This window comes from Glandiceps talaboti, chromosome 20, assembly GCF_964340395.1.
Source record: "Glandiceps talaboti chromosome 20, keGlaTala1.1, whole genome shotgun sequence".
Taxonomy (NCBI): Eukaryota; Metazoa; Hemichordata; class Enteropneusta; family Spengelidae; genus Glandiceps; species Glandiceps talaboti.
Genome location: NC_135568.1, coordinates 2,912,501 through 2,935,218, shown reverse-complemented (window position 1 = coordinate 2,935,218; position 22,718 = coordinate 2,912,501). Strand labels below are relative to the sequence as shown.

The window sequence follows — 22,718 nt, the reverse complement described above, 5'->3', positions numbered from 1 at the left end:
GTATGTATGTATGTATGAATGAATGAGTGTAGGTATGTATGTATGTATGTATGTATGTATGTATGTATGTATGTATGTATGTATGTATGTATGTATGTATTTGTGTGTGTGTGGATGTGTGTACGTGTGTATGTGTGTGTGTGTGTGTGTGTGTGTGTGTGTGCATTTTTGTTACCAGTAACGTATGTCGTAGCAAGCCATGCCATTCTATAAGAACACTGAAATCTGTCTTAGGATTAGACCTTTATTTTCATGATACGCTGCAGAGACAGATTCTGTGATTATACCTAGTCATTTCAGTTAATATAACCATCAATATTTTATTCAGTGAAACGTTTGTTCGTCGCCGCTTATAAAACGTTGATGGTTCTATTCGTCTGGATGTCATTTCCGTAATAAAAAACACAATATGAAGTCTATGAAACTTTAAAGTTCTCTTAAATGTTTAACTGTTTTAATTGACTTTCAATAGTGTTTTAAGAGAGTATATAAAAGAATATACAACTGTAAAAAGGCAAAATTGAAAGATCCTGATATTGCCAGCCTTGTTAGTGTTTCTAACCTCAAGAAATGGCCATATAAAAACATGGTACATGTGATCTGTAAAAGGATTGTGACGAACGTATTAATTCTCAGTTGTTCAGAATTGATCATCATAAATATTGTAAATTCACCCTCTGTATCCATGACCATATGAATAATATCTGTATGAAAATGTATGAAAGTATTATACGTAATGTTACACATTATTTTACAGTCATATTTTGTACGAAATTCTATGAATTCATGAGCCATACATTTATAACAGCGTCATTAAATTTCGTTCTTTTAATAAACTTTCTTTAAAACTTATGCATGAACTTGTTTGATGTCTATAAATCCAAGACATTGATATACATGTATTGTCACCACAATAAGTATATTTGAAACGCCTGTAGAACTACTTAAGTCAGTAGCGAGAAATATTTAAGTTTTAATTTCCCCAAGCATCATATGTCATAACACATGGTTAATTGAATTATCGAGCTAGACATTTGCACCAGGTGTTGCTTCGAAAGCTGACAACTGTAAGATTAGGAGTATTTTTCTTGTTTGTGTAAGCTAATGCCAGTGCATACCATAACGGCATTATTTATGGTTATTAGTGGAAGAATTTTGACTGGATTCATTGGTCCAAGGCTTTTGCCAGGATTTTATTAGCTTTGAAATCTGATGAATTAACAATTTTGGTTGTGGCGTATAAAGAATAAGCACTTCTATCGAAAGAGGAAATTATATTCAGCGAGTGAAGGAAGTTCCGATGATAAAAGTCAGCGGAGCGTTTATTAATTCTTCTCGGTACGTTGCATTGTATTAAATATTAAAGTACAAATATTACATAAAACGGGTTGAATTACATGTAAGGGTAAATGTCAACTCATTACTGATTTGACCAAATTGACAATATAACCAACTATCCTACCTCCAAGACACTCACATATGATACTTAGTTGTGTTACTAATCATGGGAGTCAACAGAAATAGACACAGATGCAAATCTTTGTAAACTACACACACACACACACACACACACACACACACTCTCTCTCTCTCTCTCTCTCTCTCTCTCTCTCTCTCTCTCTCTCTCTCTCTCTCTCTCTCTCTCTCTCTCTCTCTCTCTCTCTCTCTTTACTGACTAACATGGGCGAAAGCTTGTCAGAACGTTTGGAAAACCTCTTCTTTTTTTAATTTTGTTGAGACCGTCCATCCATTTTTCATTTCTGTTCATGCCCATAATGTGTATAATGATACGTCACACAAAGTTAATCTTTTTCTCAGATTATTTCTAACGAAGGAAATGAAATAGGATTTATTCTTAAACCTACCTTACAAATCATGTTTAAATGTATCAATGTTGCTTAGTAACCTTAATGTTTTAAATTGATATTACCGTTCCTCTTTACATTGCCATGGAAATAGACTTATGTCGCTTCAACCACCCAGGGCAATTGATTTGTAATAAAGTTTGAATTGTATAACTATAATATGAAAATTACGGGTTTATACATTTTAGTTTTCGGAATCAAATGAGTCCCTGATAACATGATCTTCCGATGACATGATCCTTCACTGATCAGGACCCAAATACTCATCAGTAGAGTGAATGGGCCACAACAGCAACAACCTTCAAAAGAAATCGTGAAAAATGAACAGATTGACATAGTTGACCAGAGAGGGCGATCGACTTAGGGCGATATAAGAACAAAATTGGCAGTACTTTCTTGTTATATCCTCAAGTATGTATACCCTTTGATAAGTTTATTTTGCATGCAGGTTTTTTTTATCTCACGTTTATTTTTCTTTTCGGCAAAACTATTGTATTATTAGATGCGACAAAAAAACTGAATATGGGAAGTTAAACAGTGTACTAAGTAATGATTACGTCTACAACACTATGTATAAGGATAAAGAAATACAACTCACCCATGGGATGTAGACAAAGAAATAAACATTTATTGAGATAATATATATATATATATATATATATATATATATATATATATATATATATATATATATATATATATATATATATATATATATATATATATATATATATATATAGTAAATAGTATCAAACTCGTAGAATAGAGTGCTCGATGCTTGGGTAAGCAGGGCGGGAGTAATCAAAGTAAGTTGGTTGGAACTAGTTCCAACCAACTTACTTTGATTATATATATATATATATATATATATATATATATATATATATATATATATATATATATATATATATATATATATATATATATATATGTCAATTGTGGTATACTTCAATCTAACAGTACATTGGATTAGCAGTGTACTGTCATAGGAAAGGATAACCTTCACAATATTTCCAAGTTGTGTTAATAGAGTGTAATTTGAAAAATATAATATAAAGCGATAAAGACCCAATTATGTATTCCCTTGTGGAGAGTGTAGATGAATTACAACAAAATAGTATTATTAATTAACATCTCATAACAAATTCGACTTAATCTGGTAAATAGTTTGTAGAAACAGAGTAATTTGCAATTTAGATTGAATGAATAATTATATGATTATGGTAATTATTTCTTTGTGTCACACGGGTTCTAATTACTTGTCAGTAACGTATCACCTGTTCAGGTCGACAGGCTTTGTCAAATTGTCCGTTCGCTGGTTTCACGACATTTTGTAATTTCAACTCATGTCCAAGTCATGACATCAGTAAGACGTGATCAAGACAACATGGTGTAATAAAATAGTACAATTAAAAGGATAGAGAAAACGTAAAAGATACATCTAGATTTGACTTTATTATACACTATCTTTAACGTTGTTAAGACTTGTTAAGCTAATAATCAAAATACAAAATATAAAGGAGCACTTTCCTTTTGTCCTTTGTAAAATTTAGAATGTTCATCCAGTCTGAATATATATATACGTAACCTTTGTTGTCAATCTTTTTGTGTACACACAGCCGTCAGTGAACACACATAAGTTATGTACATAAAGCAGGATGTATAGCATATAGCTAACGAATACTATTAAACCACACTATTACACCTGACGATCCTTCGGGTGAAACGGTCCGTAGTGTAATTCCACAATGTAATATCAGACTCGTCTTCTCTCATTTTTATATATATATATATATATATATATATATATATATATATATATATATATATATATATATATATATATATATATATATATATATATATATATATATATATATATATATATATATATATATCACTAAGCATGTTTGTCAAATTTTATCCGAGTATTTTGTAAGTGGGCACAAAAACTGCTCGAATCGTCTTCTAGTGATTATAACCTATCTATTGACCATGTTATCCTTAATTCTTCTCGCAAGGTAACGATGTCTCCTTTCAAAGAAACCCTTCTAACAATAACAATGATGATGATGATGATGATGATGATGATGATGATGATGATGGTGATGGTGATGGTGATGATGATGATGATGATGATCGTTATAAAACATTGACAGAATTTCTACGTTGTTTTTATGTCAGTTTACATATGTCCACCTAAAGTAATAGTTTCGGAATGTTTGCAGAAAATCTGTTTGAAAGATAATAATGTTATGTTCTCCACATGTTGTAATAGATTGTATCATCTCGTCTGAGTATTATTAAGTTGTTAAGTATCAACAAATATTGAAAATAGAAACTTCCGTTTCAATGATATGAGTTCTTGATAGTTTGATTGTTTCCTGCCCTTTCTTACAAAATACTACATGTGTGTGACTGTTTTTGATGACCGGTTGGTCCTTCAGTAGAAACCGTTTTCTGAAAATTGAAAAGACAATAATCAATAATTACAATATTATTCAGTTCTTTAAAGATATAATACTTGTTGTGCCTCTGGTAACGCTCTGATGTACATTGTAGCTAAACTAGTGTCTCAAGATTTGCGTATCCGACGAGTGTTAGAGGCTTGTTAGTGTTACTTTAAATTTGACAGTTACATTAATAATACATCACCAAAGTGATTCGTGGAGTTTGTCTTATTTGCGGCGTCTTCCGTTGCCTTAGATCTAGATATATCCAGGGAAACTAAACCACGACTTAATCTTCATATGTTCACATAATAAAGAATACAATCCCTAGAGGGTACGGCTAACATATAGGTTTGATTATTTGTAAAAATAGACAAGTCTGTCTCACCTCTTTATTTCCCTGTGGTTTCACTTCTTCTTCAGTTTCAACAGTTATACCCTGAAGAACAGTTTTTGCACAAAATTCAGTTAATAATAATTTGATTAAATACATATATGTTCGTCTTCGGCTAGGCTATTTCACAGTGAAGATAGTAGCGTAACGCACTTTGTGAAAAGCGGCAAAGTCAGACAGACAGACAGACAGACAGACAGACAGACAGACAGGGACAGAAGGGGCTTTGGGATAAAGCGTAACACAAAGATTTAGCATTAACACATCATGGAAGGAATATTTTACATTGAAATGATACTTGGTGAAATCGTTTCAGACAAAGTTTATTAGAATTTAAACGTAATATGGAGGCATTTATTTCGATTTTTTTAAAATGGTATAAAAAATGTGTGGTATGTTCTGAAAAATGATATACAACTACACAATGCAAAATATAATTTCTCGTGAATGATATTTCAACGAAGAATTTCCAAAGCAAAATAAACACGTTATAAAATTAGGATGGGCCGTTTAATCTTTCACATACAAGGGATCAGGTGTTAACATCACTCACTAAGCTAGTGAGTGGTGTTGATTCTCAACATAGTAATTAACACCTGTGTTCCCAGTTCATGTTAATTACTTCAGTCTGCTGATGAAGTCCTTAGTGAGAGGACGAAAGCTTCAGGTACAACTTTCCAAGAGTTGGCTGTGCTGGAAATTGAAAAGTTTAAACTTCACAAGAAATGGCTAATACCACACAGTTTAACCTACATAGAATTATCAAATTATGTAATCAAGATTTGTCGAAAACTATTCGGTGATTCTAAATCCGAAAGTGTATAATGACAGGCTATACTCACTTGGTCTTTATATTCCGCCATTTTCTTGTCTATAAGCTGCAGTACATCTGGCATACTATATCTCTGTGCATATGTACGTCCTGTGTCTTTTGTTATTTCTACTTTACCGTTGGAACTTTCATGTTTTAGCTGTATAAAAGTACGTACGGTTAGCAACTTTTGGATGCAACTACCACTTCTAGGTGGCAGTACAAGTGCTGCAACGATATCTATAGCGTTACATGTATATTTACTTTGTTGGTAACTTAAAAACAATGCTATCTCCACCGACAGTACACTCGCACTTTCCTGTCGAAATGCATTGACCAACTCATTAACATTAATGTGTCGGAGTAGCCTAAAAAACAATCGGTGATCTCATCAATAAAATGAATCACAAATACACGAGCCAAATATCATATCAATGGTTGAACAACATTGTACAATGTTCAGCAAAAGGGCATTGTCTCAATTACTGTATCAAACCAATTCCATGTGGTATTTTATCAAATGATGTGAAAGAATTTATCGGATAATTACCTCTAATTCGTACGCCACGTCTATCCCATGGTTGATCAGAAGTTCGCATACTGTCCAATGTCGATGTCTTATCGCCCGCATTAGTAAAGATTCGCCCGTATCTGTCTGCAAACGAAGCAATAATTTACATATATCACAACGGTAGTACTGGAGTTAAGTACACCAAGTAATATTGCAAATTGCCAAATACAAACAACTTTTTCCGACGGCTTTACAATAGTAAACTATAATGCAGAGGTATGACTAGGTACAGTACACGAGTTATTATAATATGCTGAACATCATACACGCGATTTGATTGGTTAACAAACTACAGTATAATATATTTTGCTAGATATCCCTTCATCATAGGCCGTAATGTGGGTTAATGTGCCAAATTGTGCAATAGTCCATCGCAATTTACTCTTCGAAGAGAGCTGTACATATTTGTTCACTAACGTTAGTCATTATTTTTTCGTCATATGCGAGTCTTATCAAACCCTATATTACAACTGTGAACGTTAGTTAAAATACATGTCCTTTTACTTTACCATAGTGTTAATATCAGCACCTTGGCCCAATAGGCTTTTTGTAAGCTTGGCGTCACCATCATCAACCGCCATCGGAATATTCTACAGAAAATCAGTTTAAAATTATTAGGAAACGTATCACAAATTCACTAGCCTTGGAGGAATTTATGAATTTTAGCGACTTCTCTTATGTATCTGTATGTGATATATTTATCATTTAGATAGACTCATTAGACATTCATCAACATGTAAAATGTGATTTAGCGTTTCATTTTAATGCATACTCTATTTTTAACCGCAAATCAATCACACAATTCATTTATTGCTGGAATAAGTCGGAGAGCCTATAACTGGAATTCTTGTACTTATTTCCGACTTGTTTACAGTTTTTCAACATGCCAAAGCATGTATGGTCTTCCAGTCATTAAATTGTATCAATATCTCATAAATTTACAATAAATGTGCTAATTTGTTACTCTTTTAAATGGCTATGTCAGTTTACTAACAACTGTTTACATCCGGGCATAATTCCAGTGTACCTGGACCCATCAATTACTGGATTACACATACTCCGGGCTAGTGTGAATGATTGAACAATTTCATGTAAAGATTTGATGTACTTATCCAACTGAAAAGAATGAATAGTTACAATTGACAGGACGTTATTTACCTTGACATGCAAACAGTTTAAAATATATTTGGTAATGGTTTGGTTTCAGACAAAATGTTTTACTTCCAGTATGTGATCTTGTAGTGCCTTACCTTATTGGCCAGAGATGTTCTTTCTATTAGTTCATACAAATCATCCCAGCCTTTGTCTTCGGCAAGATCAAGAGCTGACTTGTATTGGTCGGTATCACCTACCTGTCATCAAAGGGATCATATAAAAAGTGACCCGGAAGCAGTCGAAATTGATAATATCTGTTCAGTTATGAAATACAAATATGCATTTCGTGAATGCATCGGGTATTTCAATATCTTAAAGATCACCCCCCCCCCCCCGCACTTCTCTCTAAGTTATTGATTTTAATACCAATTTCGAAGCAAAAACAACACAAAATACGTTAAGATCCAGCCATTGGATCGTGTAGTTTTACATGTTGGAAACCTTGATAGTACATTAATACCTAACAATAATGTTTTTGCCACTATTGTCCTGTCTTGTTTTTTTGGTACAAACAAATATTGAACGGTCAATTAAATGTAGTCACTTTGGAAAGGTAAAGCTGATACGATTGCAACGTTGATCATAATGATTTTTTTTAGTGCGGTTATTACGTTAACGTCTCCAATATTTTTAAATTGAAAACTAGTAATTGAATGAGGTTTTCGAACTTACCGTGTGGTTTCTGTAATTGAGGTTTATTCCCCTTGATATTAACAGCTTGGCTACATCTTTCTGGTCGTACAGGATTGCTAACATTAAAAGGTTTTTACCGTTCTTAGGAGGAAAGCAAGAGATAAAGCATATTTCAAATATTTAGGTTTATAGACATGTAGCAACAGTTAATATGTTACGACACAACTAAAATAGGGTCTCCAGAATGGTCGCCAAAATATAGGTAAATAAGTTACTGTTTTGATAATACATGTGCTAGTATACATCAAAGTAGTAACTGTTTCATAGTTGATAGCTTGTTTTGACGATATCAATGTTTAGCGCCCCCAGTAGTTCAAAGCAGAAGTTGGGCTATCCGATGAATGTGATTATTTAATTGGAGGTCTGTTATTTGTTTTTAACATGTATGGGCTTAGGGATGTCATTACGTCTGTCTGTCTATCTGTCTGTCTGTCTGTCTGTCTATGCATAATAATCATCCATGTTTATTCTAACTGCAGTCCGCGTTTTTTCCAAAATAACAACACATGGATATTTACCTCTGTAACATCTATGTCTGCACCCTTGTTAACAAGGTCTTCTGTTTCTTTCAAATCACCACTTCTGACAGCTAAAATGATGGTCTGTGAAAAGATTGATGATTGCGAAATTTGAAGAAAGAACGTATCATTGACTCACTGTTAAATATTTAACAATACTATCTTTATAGTTTATATATATATATTACACACTAGTCTTGTATTATCAGGTGAATAATTAGTCAACTTTGTCAAAACTACTTGAAATAAAACTGTGAACTATAAACCATATTTGAATAAATATAACATAACTTCGATTACTAAGATCATTAAGTATATATACACCTGAGAATGAGAAGACAACAAAAGTAAAGAAGAACGATATAAAATGGTTATGTATTCTGTAAGGTATGATTTGATATCGAACAGTGTAAGCTTCCAAAGTAATAAAGTTCTTTTTGGAGATGAATGCAAAAAGCTTGTCAAAACGAACTATCAAGATCAGTGAGCCTGATCACAAGGTTTCATGTTGAGATAGATACACGAAAAAGATAACGCACAAAAATGACATACAAATTATGGACTCTTAATTTAGTTAATGATATAAACAGTAACTGCATGAAAGAAACAATTCAGTTGGCTGCTGCCCATGGATTTTGTTTGAACTTATAGTAGTGTGCTTGCTGTTACTAGCTTAAGATCCGTAAGAAAAGGGTGAACTTATGGTTACGAGTTAGAGATTGTCAAAGTTAAAAGTATGTTCAACTTTTATAATTTGCCCATGCTATCAGTTAAAAGCCTTTGAACTTCAACTTTACATTAAACAATTACCACAACCATATTGTGATAAAATCAAATTACGAAAATCGCTATGTTGTTAACAACCATTGCTGGTGAAGATCAACAATAAAAGCTAACGATAAGAGCACTCACCTTACTAAGATTTTCTTTGTTAGCAGTTGTGGCCTTCCTTGACCTACGCACAGTAAAATTACTTTAAACGAAAGACAAAAACAACTATTAGTAAAGCTACGGATAGGCTGTCCAATCATATTAGTCGTAAAAGTGTGGAAAGTGGTCACATAATAGAACTCCACGTGCATACCCTCAATAGCTTTTAATGTGAGTACATTGCCATCCATTAGTTCAAAGCCATGCCAACTCTGTTCTGTGTTATGGGATGTTTCCTATAATACAAATTAAGTTGTAGATTAATGACCATTCACTACCAAGGAGATGAACAGAAGACAATTCAGTAGCCATACAAAATGTTCGCAGGTTACACTACGTGATATAAAACAGCTATTAAAGTGCATAGCCTGTTTCATGTTATGCGAAAAGAGGAAATGTATTAAATGTATTACATTTCCCAACTACGCAGTTATTCTGCCATACCGGCATTCTTAATATTTTTGTGGGGAAGAACGAATGAATATAGATTTTGAAAACGATTAACAGCATGAAAATAACACACACATCGTACCCGGTCGACACCCCACCCCCACCTCTCACACACAAACACAAATAAGCAAATACATAAATTAGTTAATTAATTATATTAATTATCTAATTAATTAATTAATTAATTAATTAATTAATTTAGTATAAAGACAACTACATACAGACGACACACATGTACACCGCATAAACAATCACGTGCACACGCACATAAAATGGACAGACAGACAGACAGACAGACAGACAGACAGACAGACAGACAGACAGACAGACAAATTACAAAATTTCAACCAGAAGTGGTAACAAAGAATTATTTATTCGTAGCTCATGATTCAATTGTGGAGGATCTCTAGACGAAGGGGATCTTTTATGATGTGTATTACAAAACAAAGTGGGGTTGTACTTATGACCTTTAAGGGATATAATGACACATGCTCGCAGAATGAATGGCTCCAGAATGGGGTTATTTGTGAGCAGAGCTCATCATTTGAGGTCAAGTCTTCATGACGTCAGAGTGGATACAGTCGATAAGTAGTTTCAAGACACTTTGTGTACGGCATTCAATCTATTGAAAGCTATATAGATAACACTGTCTGGTTTTTAAATATACATATATTGAGGACTAAATTACTTCGTACATGTATATCTACACATGTCGTCGAATAGGTCTTCTTCCATTTGGCATGTTGGAAATGAAAAATATATATAATTAAATACGAGTGGACTAAGGGAACTTGTCACTAGACGAGTAAAGACTAGCACTTAGGTCATGAGTATTTTCCGGTTGAATGGTGAAAAATATCGGGGAATTAATATAATTGTACATCCTCAAGCATACTTTATGAAGTTATGACAAAATGGCGATGTGGAACCTTTTGACTCCTATTTCAATCACCGTATAACCGGTGACGTAGACACAGCCTCACACGCTGTCGTGACTTTGAACGAAAATGGTATATAATCCATATTTTCTCTTTAAAGAGAATATTAAACTTGCAAGGTATAATTATAGTAACTTGAAGCAAAGTCAGCATTCGTCCATGATTTGGTACAAGTTGGGGTCTGGAATGGCATAGTAGGCGACTACATGTACCTAATTCAAAGTGATATCGTAAAACCACAAATTTGTTCATAAAGGGTGCCGTAAATACCCGGATGTCATAACAACAAAAACAACGACAAACAACAACATAAAACGAAAAAGAACGACATAAAACAACAGCACCATAACAACACAATGAATACAAAGCTTGTGAAAGCTTGCTCGCACATGTTATGGTATTAGCACTAGCCAAACATGAGATATACGTGCTAAATATTAAATGTACATTTCCAAGGACTTTATTTAGGTTCATGAAAAGGTTAATGTGTTGATTTGGGCCTTCAAATGTTGCCGGGTTTTATGTATAGACGGATATATATGATATGTACAGTACTTAATTGCCCGGAGACCATTTAGCAAACCTGGAAGCAGGCATCTTGAAAAACTCCACTGAACAAGAAAAAGAAACGATCAACAAACTTTACCATCATTATGATGACGTCACATCATCCTATATTTGTTTTGTACCTAACTTAGAAATGCTTTAATTGTGTATCCCAGCACCTGTACCTTTTCTTCTATTTGATTCGTTAATATGTACTAATTGCCAACCCAAATTAAACATTGGAAAATGTTCAGACCTTCATGATTAGGGCAACCTTTCTTTAAATTATTATTATGATTTTCATCGTCACACCTGTAAGTAAGTCTGGGTGTACAAATAACAATTAAAATTTACACACGAAACTGAGAACCATTTTTTAAAATCAAAGAACCCAAATTTGTACGTTGACTTGTTGAATCATTAAATACAATCCCAAATTTAATATAAAGAAAGAAAAAGACAAAGAAAAGAAAAAAATACATATTTGGAGACTGGTTTTATTTTTGTTCTATTTTTATACTTATTTACATATCTTTGACAATTATGTATATTCATATGATGCCCACAGAAACACGTTCTTTTGAAGTAAGTAATGGTATCGGTACTTTATCATGCCTAGAAGTTCCGAACAAACACACTTATTGCCAAACACCTGCTACTAAATGCATGGAGCCGTCGTCCTAATGTATGTTTTCAATTATAAAGGTAGTGGTCGGTGCATCTGATATTACTTGTTGAAATACACACAACCCATTAAAATCAGGTTGAGAAATCTTCCATCTATTTAAGGTTATGCCAAGTTCAATGTCAGATATGTCATCTCACGGCGTCATACAGTCAAGGACACCTTTCGAGTTACATGTTACATCTGAGTGGTTTATTTTTCAATCAACAAAGTTTTCAAGTAAAAAGAATACTCCTAAGTACCTTTAGTTTGAGTGTCGAATTAGGCAACTGAACAAATACCTTGTCAATTTGACATTTGGTTTTCATTAGTAATGGTTACTGCTGTCACGGTGATTGTTGACGTTGTAACGTGATTTGTGACGTCATCGTAAATGTTATTAGATTCAAACATCACCATGTTATGACAAAATTACACGTGTGTGTATATATATATATATATATATATATATATATATATATATATATATATATATATATATATATATATATATCTATATATATATATATATATATATACCCCTATGCCTTTTTTTTCAGTAGCATGACAAAATATTAGCCTTGTAAGCATACATACATGTACAGTATTGTTTCGACGTCATGTACAGTACCCCTGAATCCTGCTTTGGGATAGACCTGTTTGCGTTTACACTTAGTAAGCTACCTGTACTAACGTACCGTAGTCAATAGCTCTAAATACAGAACATGCCATGTATAGTCTTTGGACATATTTCAAACTGTTATCGCTGTAAACCATACCTGACATCGAAACATTCTCGTGAATGTGTAAACCTGACTATTAATCGGTGAAACGACGACTATACTGCGACAAAATGTTACTGAAGTACACCCCATGTTATTTTTCAGGCCGATTTGGTCTATTGCTCATGCGCATCAAGACTCACCTTTCAGCGAATAATAACTGAAATGCATACTACCAATTACCAGCAATCAATATCTATAATTAACTATTCTTTGTGAAATTAACACCACATGGGCGTCCGATCGTGTTATGAAAATATCAATTTGTATCTTACGTTTGGGATTATACACTGAAAAGCCCAATTCAAATTAATGTATTCGTATTTTGCTTTGGTTAGAGAAACAGTAATCTGACATGGCTACATGTACATTAAAAAGAGTGATCATATTGAATCCATATCGCCCCAGTAATATAAGATACTACCAAACCAGGGTGAATATAGAGTTGTGTATTGACGGCATGATGTTTTCACAGTCCACACAACATTTTGTTGCAAATTACACAACAAAATATAGGCACAGAAAGCGCGCGCGCAAGCACATGAAATGTTATATTGCATCTCACTGCTGTGAACACAAATAAATAGTTTTGTGTTTAAATGTTCCTTGCTTCACCCAGCTGTGATGTTAATTTGTGTTCACAGAGAGATAAAATGTATTAATTGCACTCTGTCAGTGTATGTATTTTGTTTTATGTAATTAGTAACAAAAAAATAGTGTCAGATATGAAAAAAGAACTAAAACAACAACAACAACAACAACAACAACAACAACAACAACAACACCACCATGCCGCCTAATTGAAACACTACAGTCACTCTGGTTTAGCAGTAACACTAATGCTAGAATCTGGAATGAATTACTTCCCTACACAGAATATATTGAACTCAGAACTCGTTGATAGTTTTACCTTTGTTATTTCCTGTGTGTACCTTTTAATGTCAACTGAGAAGTAAAGGATACATCACTTTCACACCTTCTCTTTTAAGTGAACGTAGGTAAATGGAATTGACTACTGGCATAACCTTTGCCTTTTTTCAGAAATGAAACACAGTTTACAGCAATGGCGTAATTAGTTACAGTAAACCTTGCGTCTCAACACACAAACACAGTTCAATGTTTTAAATGATATGGAATCATGTTTCATATTTCTGCCATTTTTATGATAATATCTGAAAAAATTACTAAAAAGTTTCTTAGAATAAAAATCAAGAAAAGAAACACACAATTGTGTTTAAAGATAGTCACAATTTCACGTAAATTTGTCGATTCAAAAATGCATACATGCATTACATCTGAGATAATTGCTCAGATAAATATCACGTTATTAAGATGCAACGAAAAGTAAATATCCACATATCACACAAAGAAATATGTAAACAAGCATAATCGGTAAACGGTCGCAAATGTTTATTAATTTAATTTTTCATAAAAGAATATCACAGAAGGATTTACTAATGTGGTATTCATCTCCGACGATTACGTGACTAAATTATTAAATTAATATATGTTATGAAAAATGAGTGAGGGTTCAAACTAAACATACCAGATCATGGCATTTACATTCCAGGTAAAAGATCAAGGGGTTCAATAATGATAATGGAAATCGTGCCCGATTAAGATTCAAGGCATTCTAACCTAGCAATTTTGAGAATCAACGAACGATAACGTGACTCTATTTCTGGTAAATTGCTTTTTGAGGAAAAGTCATTTACGAAGACAATTTTGTAATCTTATTGAAACCGGTTTGTTTGCTATCCAATTTACAAACCTCCTATACGTATTAGCTTTGGCTCATTATATGGATACATGCAGAGCTCGAATCAGAGTGAGTTTAATGCAGTCACACTGTTGACTAACACTCAATTCAGATCAATGCATGCGCAGTGTCCTGTCAAACGAGAGACATTTTCGGCCAAATCAAGGTTTGCGTCTTTTCTACCCCTTGGCACCAGTGTTTGTCTTTTAAAACCAGCATTTAAAACATCTCATGTTTGAATATTTTTTTTTTTTAAAAAACGATATTTTAGGTTTCGCTTTGTTTAAACAAACCAGATTTACGTTTCATATTATTTCACATTTAGATACAATTCTTAGTAATTTAAACAAATCTGACTTACGTTGGTACTTTATTCATAGAAAAAATAATTGCAGAGGATAAAGATGGAAAAACAAGTGAGTTTTCAATGAATTTATTCTTGGCGACTACTTTAGTACATTTATGGCGGTATGTCGGATAGTAAAATAATGTTGTATTAAATTCAAAGCTATGAATGTCGTCAATTTTTATTTTATTTAGTTCAGTAAACTACTATTGCTCGTAAAGCTGCTTTGACGGGACGTACATGTACATGTATATCATTAAAATGTCTAGTCAGTCATAACATATGTTACCATGGCAACAGGAGCAATGACTTCACGGTATTCAAGTTGACATCATAGAGATGAATATATATATATATATATATATATATATATATATATATGTATGTATATATATGTATATATATAATATATATATCAACTCATCTATTCAGGATATGTTTATTGATAATTTAGATTGCTAAGTTTATTTCTTTTCAAGTTCTTCGAAAACATTGTGTTCTGAGTCTTGTAGTTTTTTCTCCAAATTATATGAACAGGAACAAGAAAAAACAACTAGTAATGGGTTCACTTTAGCGGGAAGCTTTGCTATGAATGTCTAAGTATAATGTAATTTGTTTTTGGCGTCAAAACTAAATACCAGGATTCCCCCATTGAATTGATGAATACACATTTGTAACATATATACTCACAACACGATGGAGTATAGGATGCTAGTGTTCCACATAACGATGAGTGAATATCAATTCGCAAAACTAAATTTTACCGCACAATCCAGAAGAAAAAATGTGTACAGGGTTTCACTCCCAGGTTCTCGCACAGAGCTTATCAGTGGAGCCTCGAGGATTAGTTAGATAGGGTCATCTTTTTGTTTTGGACCGACTTGTTCAAAAGCTCTATCAGACAATTGTTTATCACAATTTTTAATCCTAAACCGACTTGGCCTTTAAGTTACAAACTGAATATAAACAGTAAATGACCAACATGTGTCATGTTTTCTATCTACGTAAGCTTGTTAATAGTGATCTGTGCATCCGCACTATGTAGTCTTCCATGCTCCATCTTGGGAGAATGATATAAATGACGTCACTCTAACAGTCCTGTGACTTTAAGATTTTCCATTTGCGTTGACATGTGTACAGCAGCACTAACACGACATGACTTCTTTGAAGAAGTTTTTGTTTAATTTGAATGTTTGTGAATAGAAGTTAAAGGTCAATAGTTCTGTCGGTAGACATAAGAACAGACTGGCGGCCAAAACAAATTACTTCTTGCAAATAAAAATTCAATAGCCCACTGTGTCGATGGATAGTACGTACTGAATAAAGGCAGTGTAGCTCTAGGCAAGTGCTTTCAAATTTTGCAGTTACATTATTCTTGAGTAAAGTGTTTCTAGAGATTCATTCACTTTAATGTACTCTGTTAACTGCTGTAGGCTGAAACTTTATCGTTCGACCCGAGATAAACTTTCCGTTGAATATTGCTTTCGAAGCATAACGTATGATGAGATTCATTACCTAAACTTTTGAGTCTAATAGTATAAACACAGAAGATTGTGTATGTTATGGAGCTGTTATTCAAACTTTAAACTGTCACCGCTTCTGAACCTTTCTGGCTAATATTTAATGATATTTTGCTGTACGAACAAAACGAAAAAAAATAAAATTGTATTGCTGAGATTTCTAAAACGACATTTCTGCAATTAAGGAACGGTACAGGTAAATTTCTAAGTCGCGAAAACTTTGGCTTGCAAATTCCGTCTTCTAGATAAACAAGATAACACAATTTCTAGACTTATCTACAACTGCAAAGGTAACTTTCACAGCGTACGACAAATTTCAGAAACCTTGAACTGGCTAGACTCGAGGACGAGAGGTTAATATTTGTTACAGTAAGCATGAGCACGTTTCCCCCTCACAATACAATACAGTCTAATTATTTGCATTGGGTCAAGACAAATCGGAAGACTATCAAGACCTGGAGTACACTACAGTTGAAGAAAATTTCAGATTTCTAAATCAAAATGAAGAAGTTTGAATTACAATTACCGGCGATATCGCTTTGGTGAATTCATTCCAGTTAATTCCTGTCTTCACTATGCTGCGAAGTTCTGGGAAAACAGTCCCCAGGTTGATGAAAGCTGGTAGAGTCGCCACACACACATATACACACGTTGTCTACTTTCCGGTGGAGTTTAGCATGACAAACCGTTCTCTGTCCTCTCCTATCTGAACTGGTATGAACTATTGGCTTTAACAAGCACTATATAAAGAAGCGTTGGTAAACAATTGAGTGTATTCAGAATTCAGGCTGAATCCTCTAGCGATGTGATATGAATGAACCACTGTTTCCATGTGAGCGAACAATGGGGAAAATATTGACATTAATTACACGTATTGTCAAGAGTTGAACCGTTCTGACTTTTTATAATATTGAAATGAGTCATTGTGATTGTAAATAGCGACCTTACAATCAGAGTAGCGCCTTATTTAAAGCGGCCGTGTCAAATCAGAATTAGCAATCAATCAATCGAATTTGATTGACAGAAGTCAACCGTCCCTAAAAACCTGTTGAGTCATTGAATATCCGTATGCGATTCTTGGAAATATATTGATCTTACTATTGCATGTTTGGATAACTTAGAAATTTTACGAGAAGAGGAACATGTGAATACTTATAATATATCGTTAACCTCGTTGACTTGTAGAAGGTTTGATGACACTTTAATTTTATTTAATTAGTTTCGTCTCTTCGAAAAGCAAACAAGCTAGGGAGTACTGTTGCTGACGTTGTGTTTACAAGAATAACTCGTCTAGGTGTACAGCAACTGAAACTTTGATATTTTATCAAAGTAATGATACACACATTGAAATGATTATGGAAAACGGCAGCGGTTTATCAAGTATTACACGCGAGTTTTGCCATGTGTCGTCTGCCAAGCAAGACAAACATTGGATGCTTACACTAGTCTTTGGACGTCGAGGCGGAAATCAGCACTCACTGTTTGAACTACAGGTATACAATGTAAACCAGACAACCATTTCCATGTATCACTTTAATTTTAATACAAAATAAATAGTTGCCGGGTAGTCTGTTTAAATTTCCGCAAAGCACTTAATTGAACGCCACGGTGTATAGTGTGGGTTCTATGAGTGTGTGACAACAGACAACATGGCAAACTGTGGTAAAAATTATACAACGAATAACGCATCGCGAATGTCTTATCTTGTGCTACGTGAACTTAAATATGTATTAAGTACTGAGAATGTTCTGAAAGTCAAAGGGTGCCTTTAATGATGCTCACAGTAACACCTTCAAAATTGACGGTTAAATTTTTTTTTTTTAATTAATGTTGTTGTTTTTTCAAAAAAAAGTAAAGTAAGTGCGTACTTTTTGTTCATAATCGTAGTTTAACAGTTAGAAATGACAGTCAGAAGTAAACATTTAACCATTGTTTTATCAATTTCAGCAATAAATGATAATGTATGTTCAGTTACGTGTTCATGGGGTTGCCATCGTACAATAATTAGTAACGTTGTGATTTTTTTCTAATCATGTCGTAGAGGGCGTATATTTTTATTATTTCGTCAGAATGACGAACTATAGGATTGGCCAGGTCTTCAGAAACATGAAATTAGATAAGACCATCCCAATTAACACGTGACAGCTGTTTTTCTTTCATCACTTGCACTTTATTCGTTGCAAACGAATGACTATTATTTAACAAAAACTCGCAATATTAAATTTGTTTTGAAATTGCCGTCCCCAGACTTGTTGACAGTTAATGGGAATTTCTAACACTGAAACCCAATCAAAGTCATACAGTGTAATTGATGTTTCGAATACAAAGGCACATGTCAGACGTCTTTTTTGCTTTTTGCTATTCTAGTCATTTCTTTATAAGAGCGCAGAATGCAAGCCAGTCGTAGTTTCATCTCAGTGTTTAACTTTGATATGCGAAGTCTCGAATTGCTGTGCAAGCAACTCAACTAATTGAAAAATTTTCAACACAATTGATAAAGTGGCCTTATATAGTTTACGACTACCTTAGTCTTAGACGCAATGAAAGGCCATTGTTGTTACTATTGTTCAGTGCAGAATCAATTAAAGTTAATTTGTAGCCAAATAAATTTAATAATAGTTGAAGTATTGGCATTTGCCACTTAAAGAAATATTAACATTTGGCAATGACCTTCATCACTTGTACTTGAGTGTATATATTCTTGAAATCCAAGGTCGACGGTAACGATACAAGTACATGTAATCGAACGGTCTCTGACAATTATTGTTACGATTATTGTATATGTAGTCTATTACAGAATAGTGTTTTGTATCTGCACAGTATAGTCCTCAGAAGTCTGTCAAAATTAGTCTTTGTTCTATAAAATCACTCATAATTAAAGAGGTCAACATGTCTTTCCATCATTTCCTGATAAAAATGTCATTTCTACCATAGTAAAGACAAAACAAGACTGACTGTAACAACATAAAAGCCGTCCTCTCGCGCAATGCATCTTGGAACCGGAAATCGCCTATTTCATCTGGCCTAAGACGTACGAGGATAAAATGTGTCCTAAGAATTGACCTATGACCTGTGACGCTTTAACACCGTGCCAATGAACTCTGACCTGTATAGTTTTGTTTTCTACATTATATCTTAGGCTACTTATTTCGATTTAATGTCGTCGTACTGAGTGGAGTCTTTCACTTGTTAGAAAAGCATTATATTGTGTGTTTAGAGTTTAAAGATCCTGTTTAGATACATAGCTCTTTATTTGGTTCTCCTATCTAAACACAATTTTGAGGCACATAAAATACAGATAACACGAAAGATTCCTAGCTTTTACTTCCATTCCCAAGTCAAAATATATGCGTTGTAGATAGCTATTTCCACATTGAATTTTATAATTATATTATTTTATTTTTCGCGCGCACCCTCCCCCCCCCCCCATTCATTTACCATTTGTAATGCAAACATTCATTTGCTATTCGTATCAGGCGATCAAACCATTCCCAGTCGATAAAGGCAAACTTGACTTATTCGTATCTGTTTGGCAACTAGATAAGTTATTTAATTACCGCCATTGAAAATATACAACTTCACGGATAAAAAAGTTTGGCGTAATTAGTGACAATTTAAAATGTGGAATTACTTTACCCGTTTTAATTTTGAATCTAAGCGCCAAACTGTCTGTGTTTACCATTTTAATAGCCTGTGAATGGTTAGTTTGAACAAGATTATTGGTACATTTTGACGTAAAAACAGTGACATGTCGTGCCAGATTCTTTCTACCAGCCAATTATTAACGTGTGGGGACAGCATTATTAATCACGTGATTGTGTACGTCATTATTGTTACACACAGGTTTACCAAAGTGTGGATGTTCCATTTATATATAAACCCAGAATGTTTATAATATTATTACCTGCGTATTTGAGATTGGTTTTGACATAATATTTTATATTTGAAACTTCGCACTATAAATCCACATGCAGAACGATCATTGGATTTAAATTGCACTGATAATACAATACACGGTACGTGAAAACCTCTAGGCCCTGAAGGCTAATGACATTTTGTTTCAAGTCCATTTTATGCAATCCATGTCAGAACATCCTCGCTACAAAAATATTTATGACACTGGTTAACAGTGAGAAGGTTGATATTCCCCATTTCAATGTGTAAAGGCAAACGTCAGACTTGAATTAGAGATTAGTCGTTTCTACTTATCTGGCAGAGGTTTGGAAAAGTGTGATCCTAAAGAATATCCCTATGGATCCTCTGATAAGATAGAAGTAACCCAAGGCCGTGGGATTCAAACATTTCTGTTTAATTGAGTTGTATGAGTCATTTATGACATTTAGATATTAAAATGTACCATGCGGCGTTGTCAAAGAGTCGTAGGTTGGTTATATAATTATGGCCTCGGCCATGCCAGGACGTAAACCTTTATGGATGGAAATACAGGTTTCAGATTGACTTGAAATATACGGCAATATATGATTAATATTATCCGAACCATACCCTACCCCAGTTTTTACGGCAATTGCATCTCAATGTGTGTGGCAGTATTGACGATATGTCGTCTTATTTTACTATGCTGTACTCGTGCACATGATTCCATTACGGTGGTTTTGCATTCTGGTCTCGTACACATGAAGGAATTAATCCACTAGCAAGCAGGGTGCATTTACAAATCGACGGATAATATCCCTTTCCAACATTGTTAGAGATGTAATCGAATGTGTATGATTGAATCTGTCAGGGAGTTAACAGGGGTAAGCTATTAACACATCGTTGATCTCAATACAACGTTTCAGTTGGACTCCCAAAATACAAGACGAAATATATTTCCCATCTAGTTGTGAGACAGGGGATGCAAACGATTTCCGGGCATGCTGTGGCGAATAGCTAAATGATTTGGTACTTTTCATTTGAAGTTTGGTCGTTCTTTTTGTACTCAATGATCACAACAACTAAATGCCGTTTACAAAAAATTGACCCAATAAAGCAGACGAGTACGAGATAGTTTGAAATCTAAAAGTCATATTTCCAAATTGGCACCTTTTCAAATGCGTTCCAAATATGGGCCATGAACTGACCTTTCTAAGTAATATATCTACCAGTGTGTGTCTACTTTATAAACACATTATGTCGCTGCTAATTGGGCACCTTGATGTGATTAATACGATGAAATGTACATGATTTAATATGCCTTTATATTATATTTAAGCGATATTTCTATATAGTAAAATCAAGTAGGCTATCGTCCATGATCATGTTAAAGTGTATCACTCGCCATGGGCGCATGTCTGAGTTTCGAGTTGCTAATCAAAAGCTGTGTTTATGGTGACGTATTCCTCACCAAGCTTTAAGGCATCCATTTTTTCTGTCTCAAGATGCAGAGTAGATTGGTATAGAAGTTAATTGATATTGATAATACTATCCGGTAGCACGATCTTCGACTAATTTACTGACGCAGGAAGATGTTCACGCTTCTGTAGAAAGTTGACTTGCTCAATTTGAGATAAGAGATTTAGCTGAAAAAGTTCACAGTACGGCGAAGATGGTCATCCGCAATACTATTAAATAATCTTTGTTTACAAAAACAATGTTCAACCATTACAATAATTAAGACTTTAATTTTTGCTCAGTTACATATGGTCCAACATTGTTGGCCTATCGTCGTGGTATTTAAATAAGAGCGGTAGACATCAAAAATGAGACTGTACAGCAAATTTTGGACCATATACTCTTAACATTACGCCTTTGGATCAGACAGTCAAAGTTGGTCGTCTTTCTCATTTGTTTAGATATCAATAGGATGAAAGAAAGAATGCCAAGTCATACGGGTAACTAACTTCAATTGATACTATGGTGCTCCTCTCTGTATCGGAAATCTAATGTGTTTACTTTTCTCCAAGAAAAGAGGACTAATCAAAAAAAGGTGAAAATTGATATCTGACAATGATATTCATAAGTTCTATTTATTACTTAGATTGATTCATGAATCATGACGTTAGCAACTATACCTGTTTTCAATTGCCATCGTCAGGTACTAGTAGTCCAAAATACTTGGTTTACAAAATGTACAAAATTGAAATTTCAAGGCATTACCTCTTTCATGTCAAGCACTCACCGCCATTCTTTTGTGTAGAGCGTCATTTTATTGATATTCGATACATTTTATGATATTGGCTCATCTTAATAATATATTGCATTGATTATAATGAATTATACATGTTGCTCATATAGTGTCGTATCCTCGGCTTTAATATACATATGGTATATTCCCACCATTTTCGTATATATGCATACATATATACATGTTGTTGTTGTTGCTGTTG

At 33.9% G+C, this 22,718-nt stretch overlaps 1 protein-coding gene across 1 annotated transcript; it reads right to left on the bottom strand.

Annotated features, from left to right (window-relative positions):
• Positions 1-4,049: 4,049 nt before the first annotated feature.
• LOC144450894 (uncharacterized) lies at positions 4,050-17,085 on the bottom strand. Its single transcript, XM_078141642.1, has 10 exons — positions 16,919-17,085; positions 9,370-9,430; positions 8,458-8,541; positions 7,919-8,020; positions 7,342-7,443; positions 6,601-6,681; positions 6,071-6,175; positions 5,552-5,680; positions 4,704-4,754; positions 4,050-4,325 (listed from the first exon to the last, which is right to left on the bottom strand). Exons 1-10 carry the CDS (start codon positions 16,942-16,944, stop codon positions 4,260-4,262), a joined length of 807 nt encoding a protein of 268 aa, XP_077997768.1. The 5' UTR covers positions 16,945-17,085; the 3' UTR covers positions 4,050-4,259.
• Between the last annotated feature and the right edge of the window lie 5,633 nt (positions 17,086-22,718).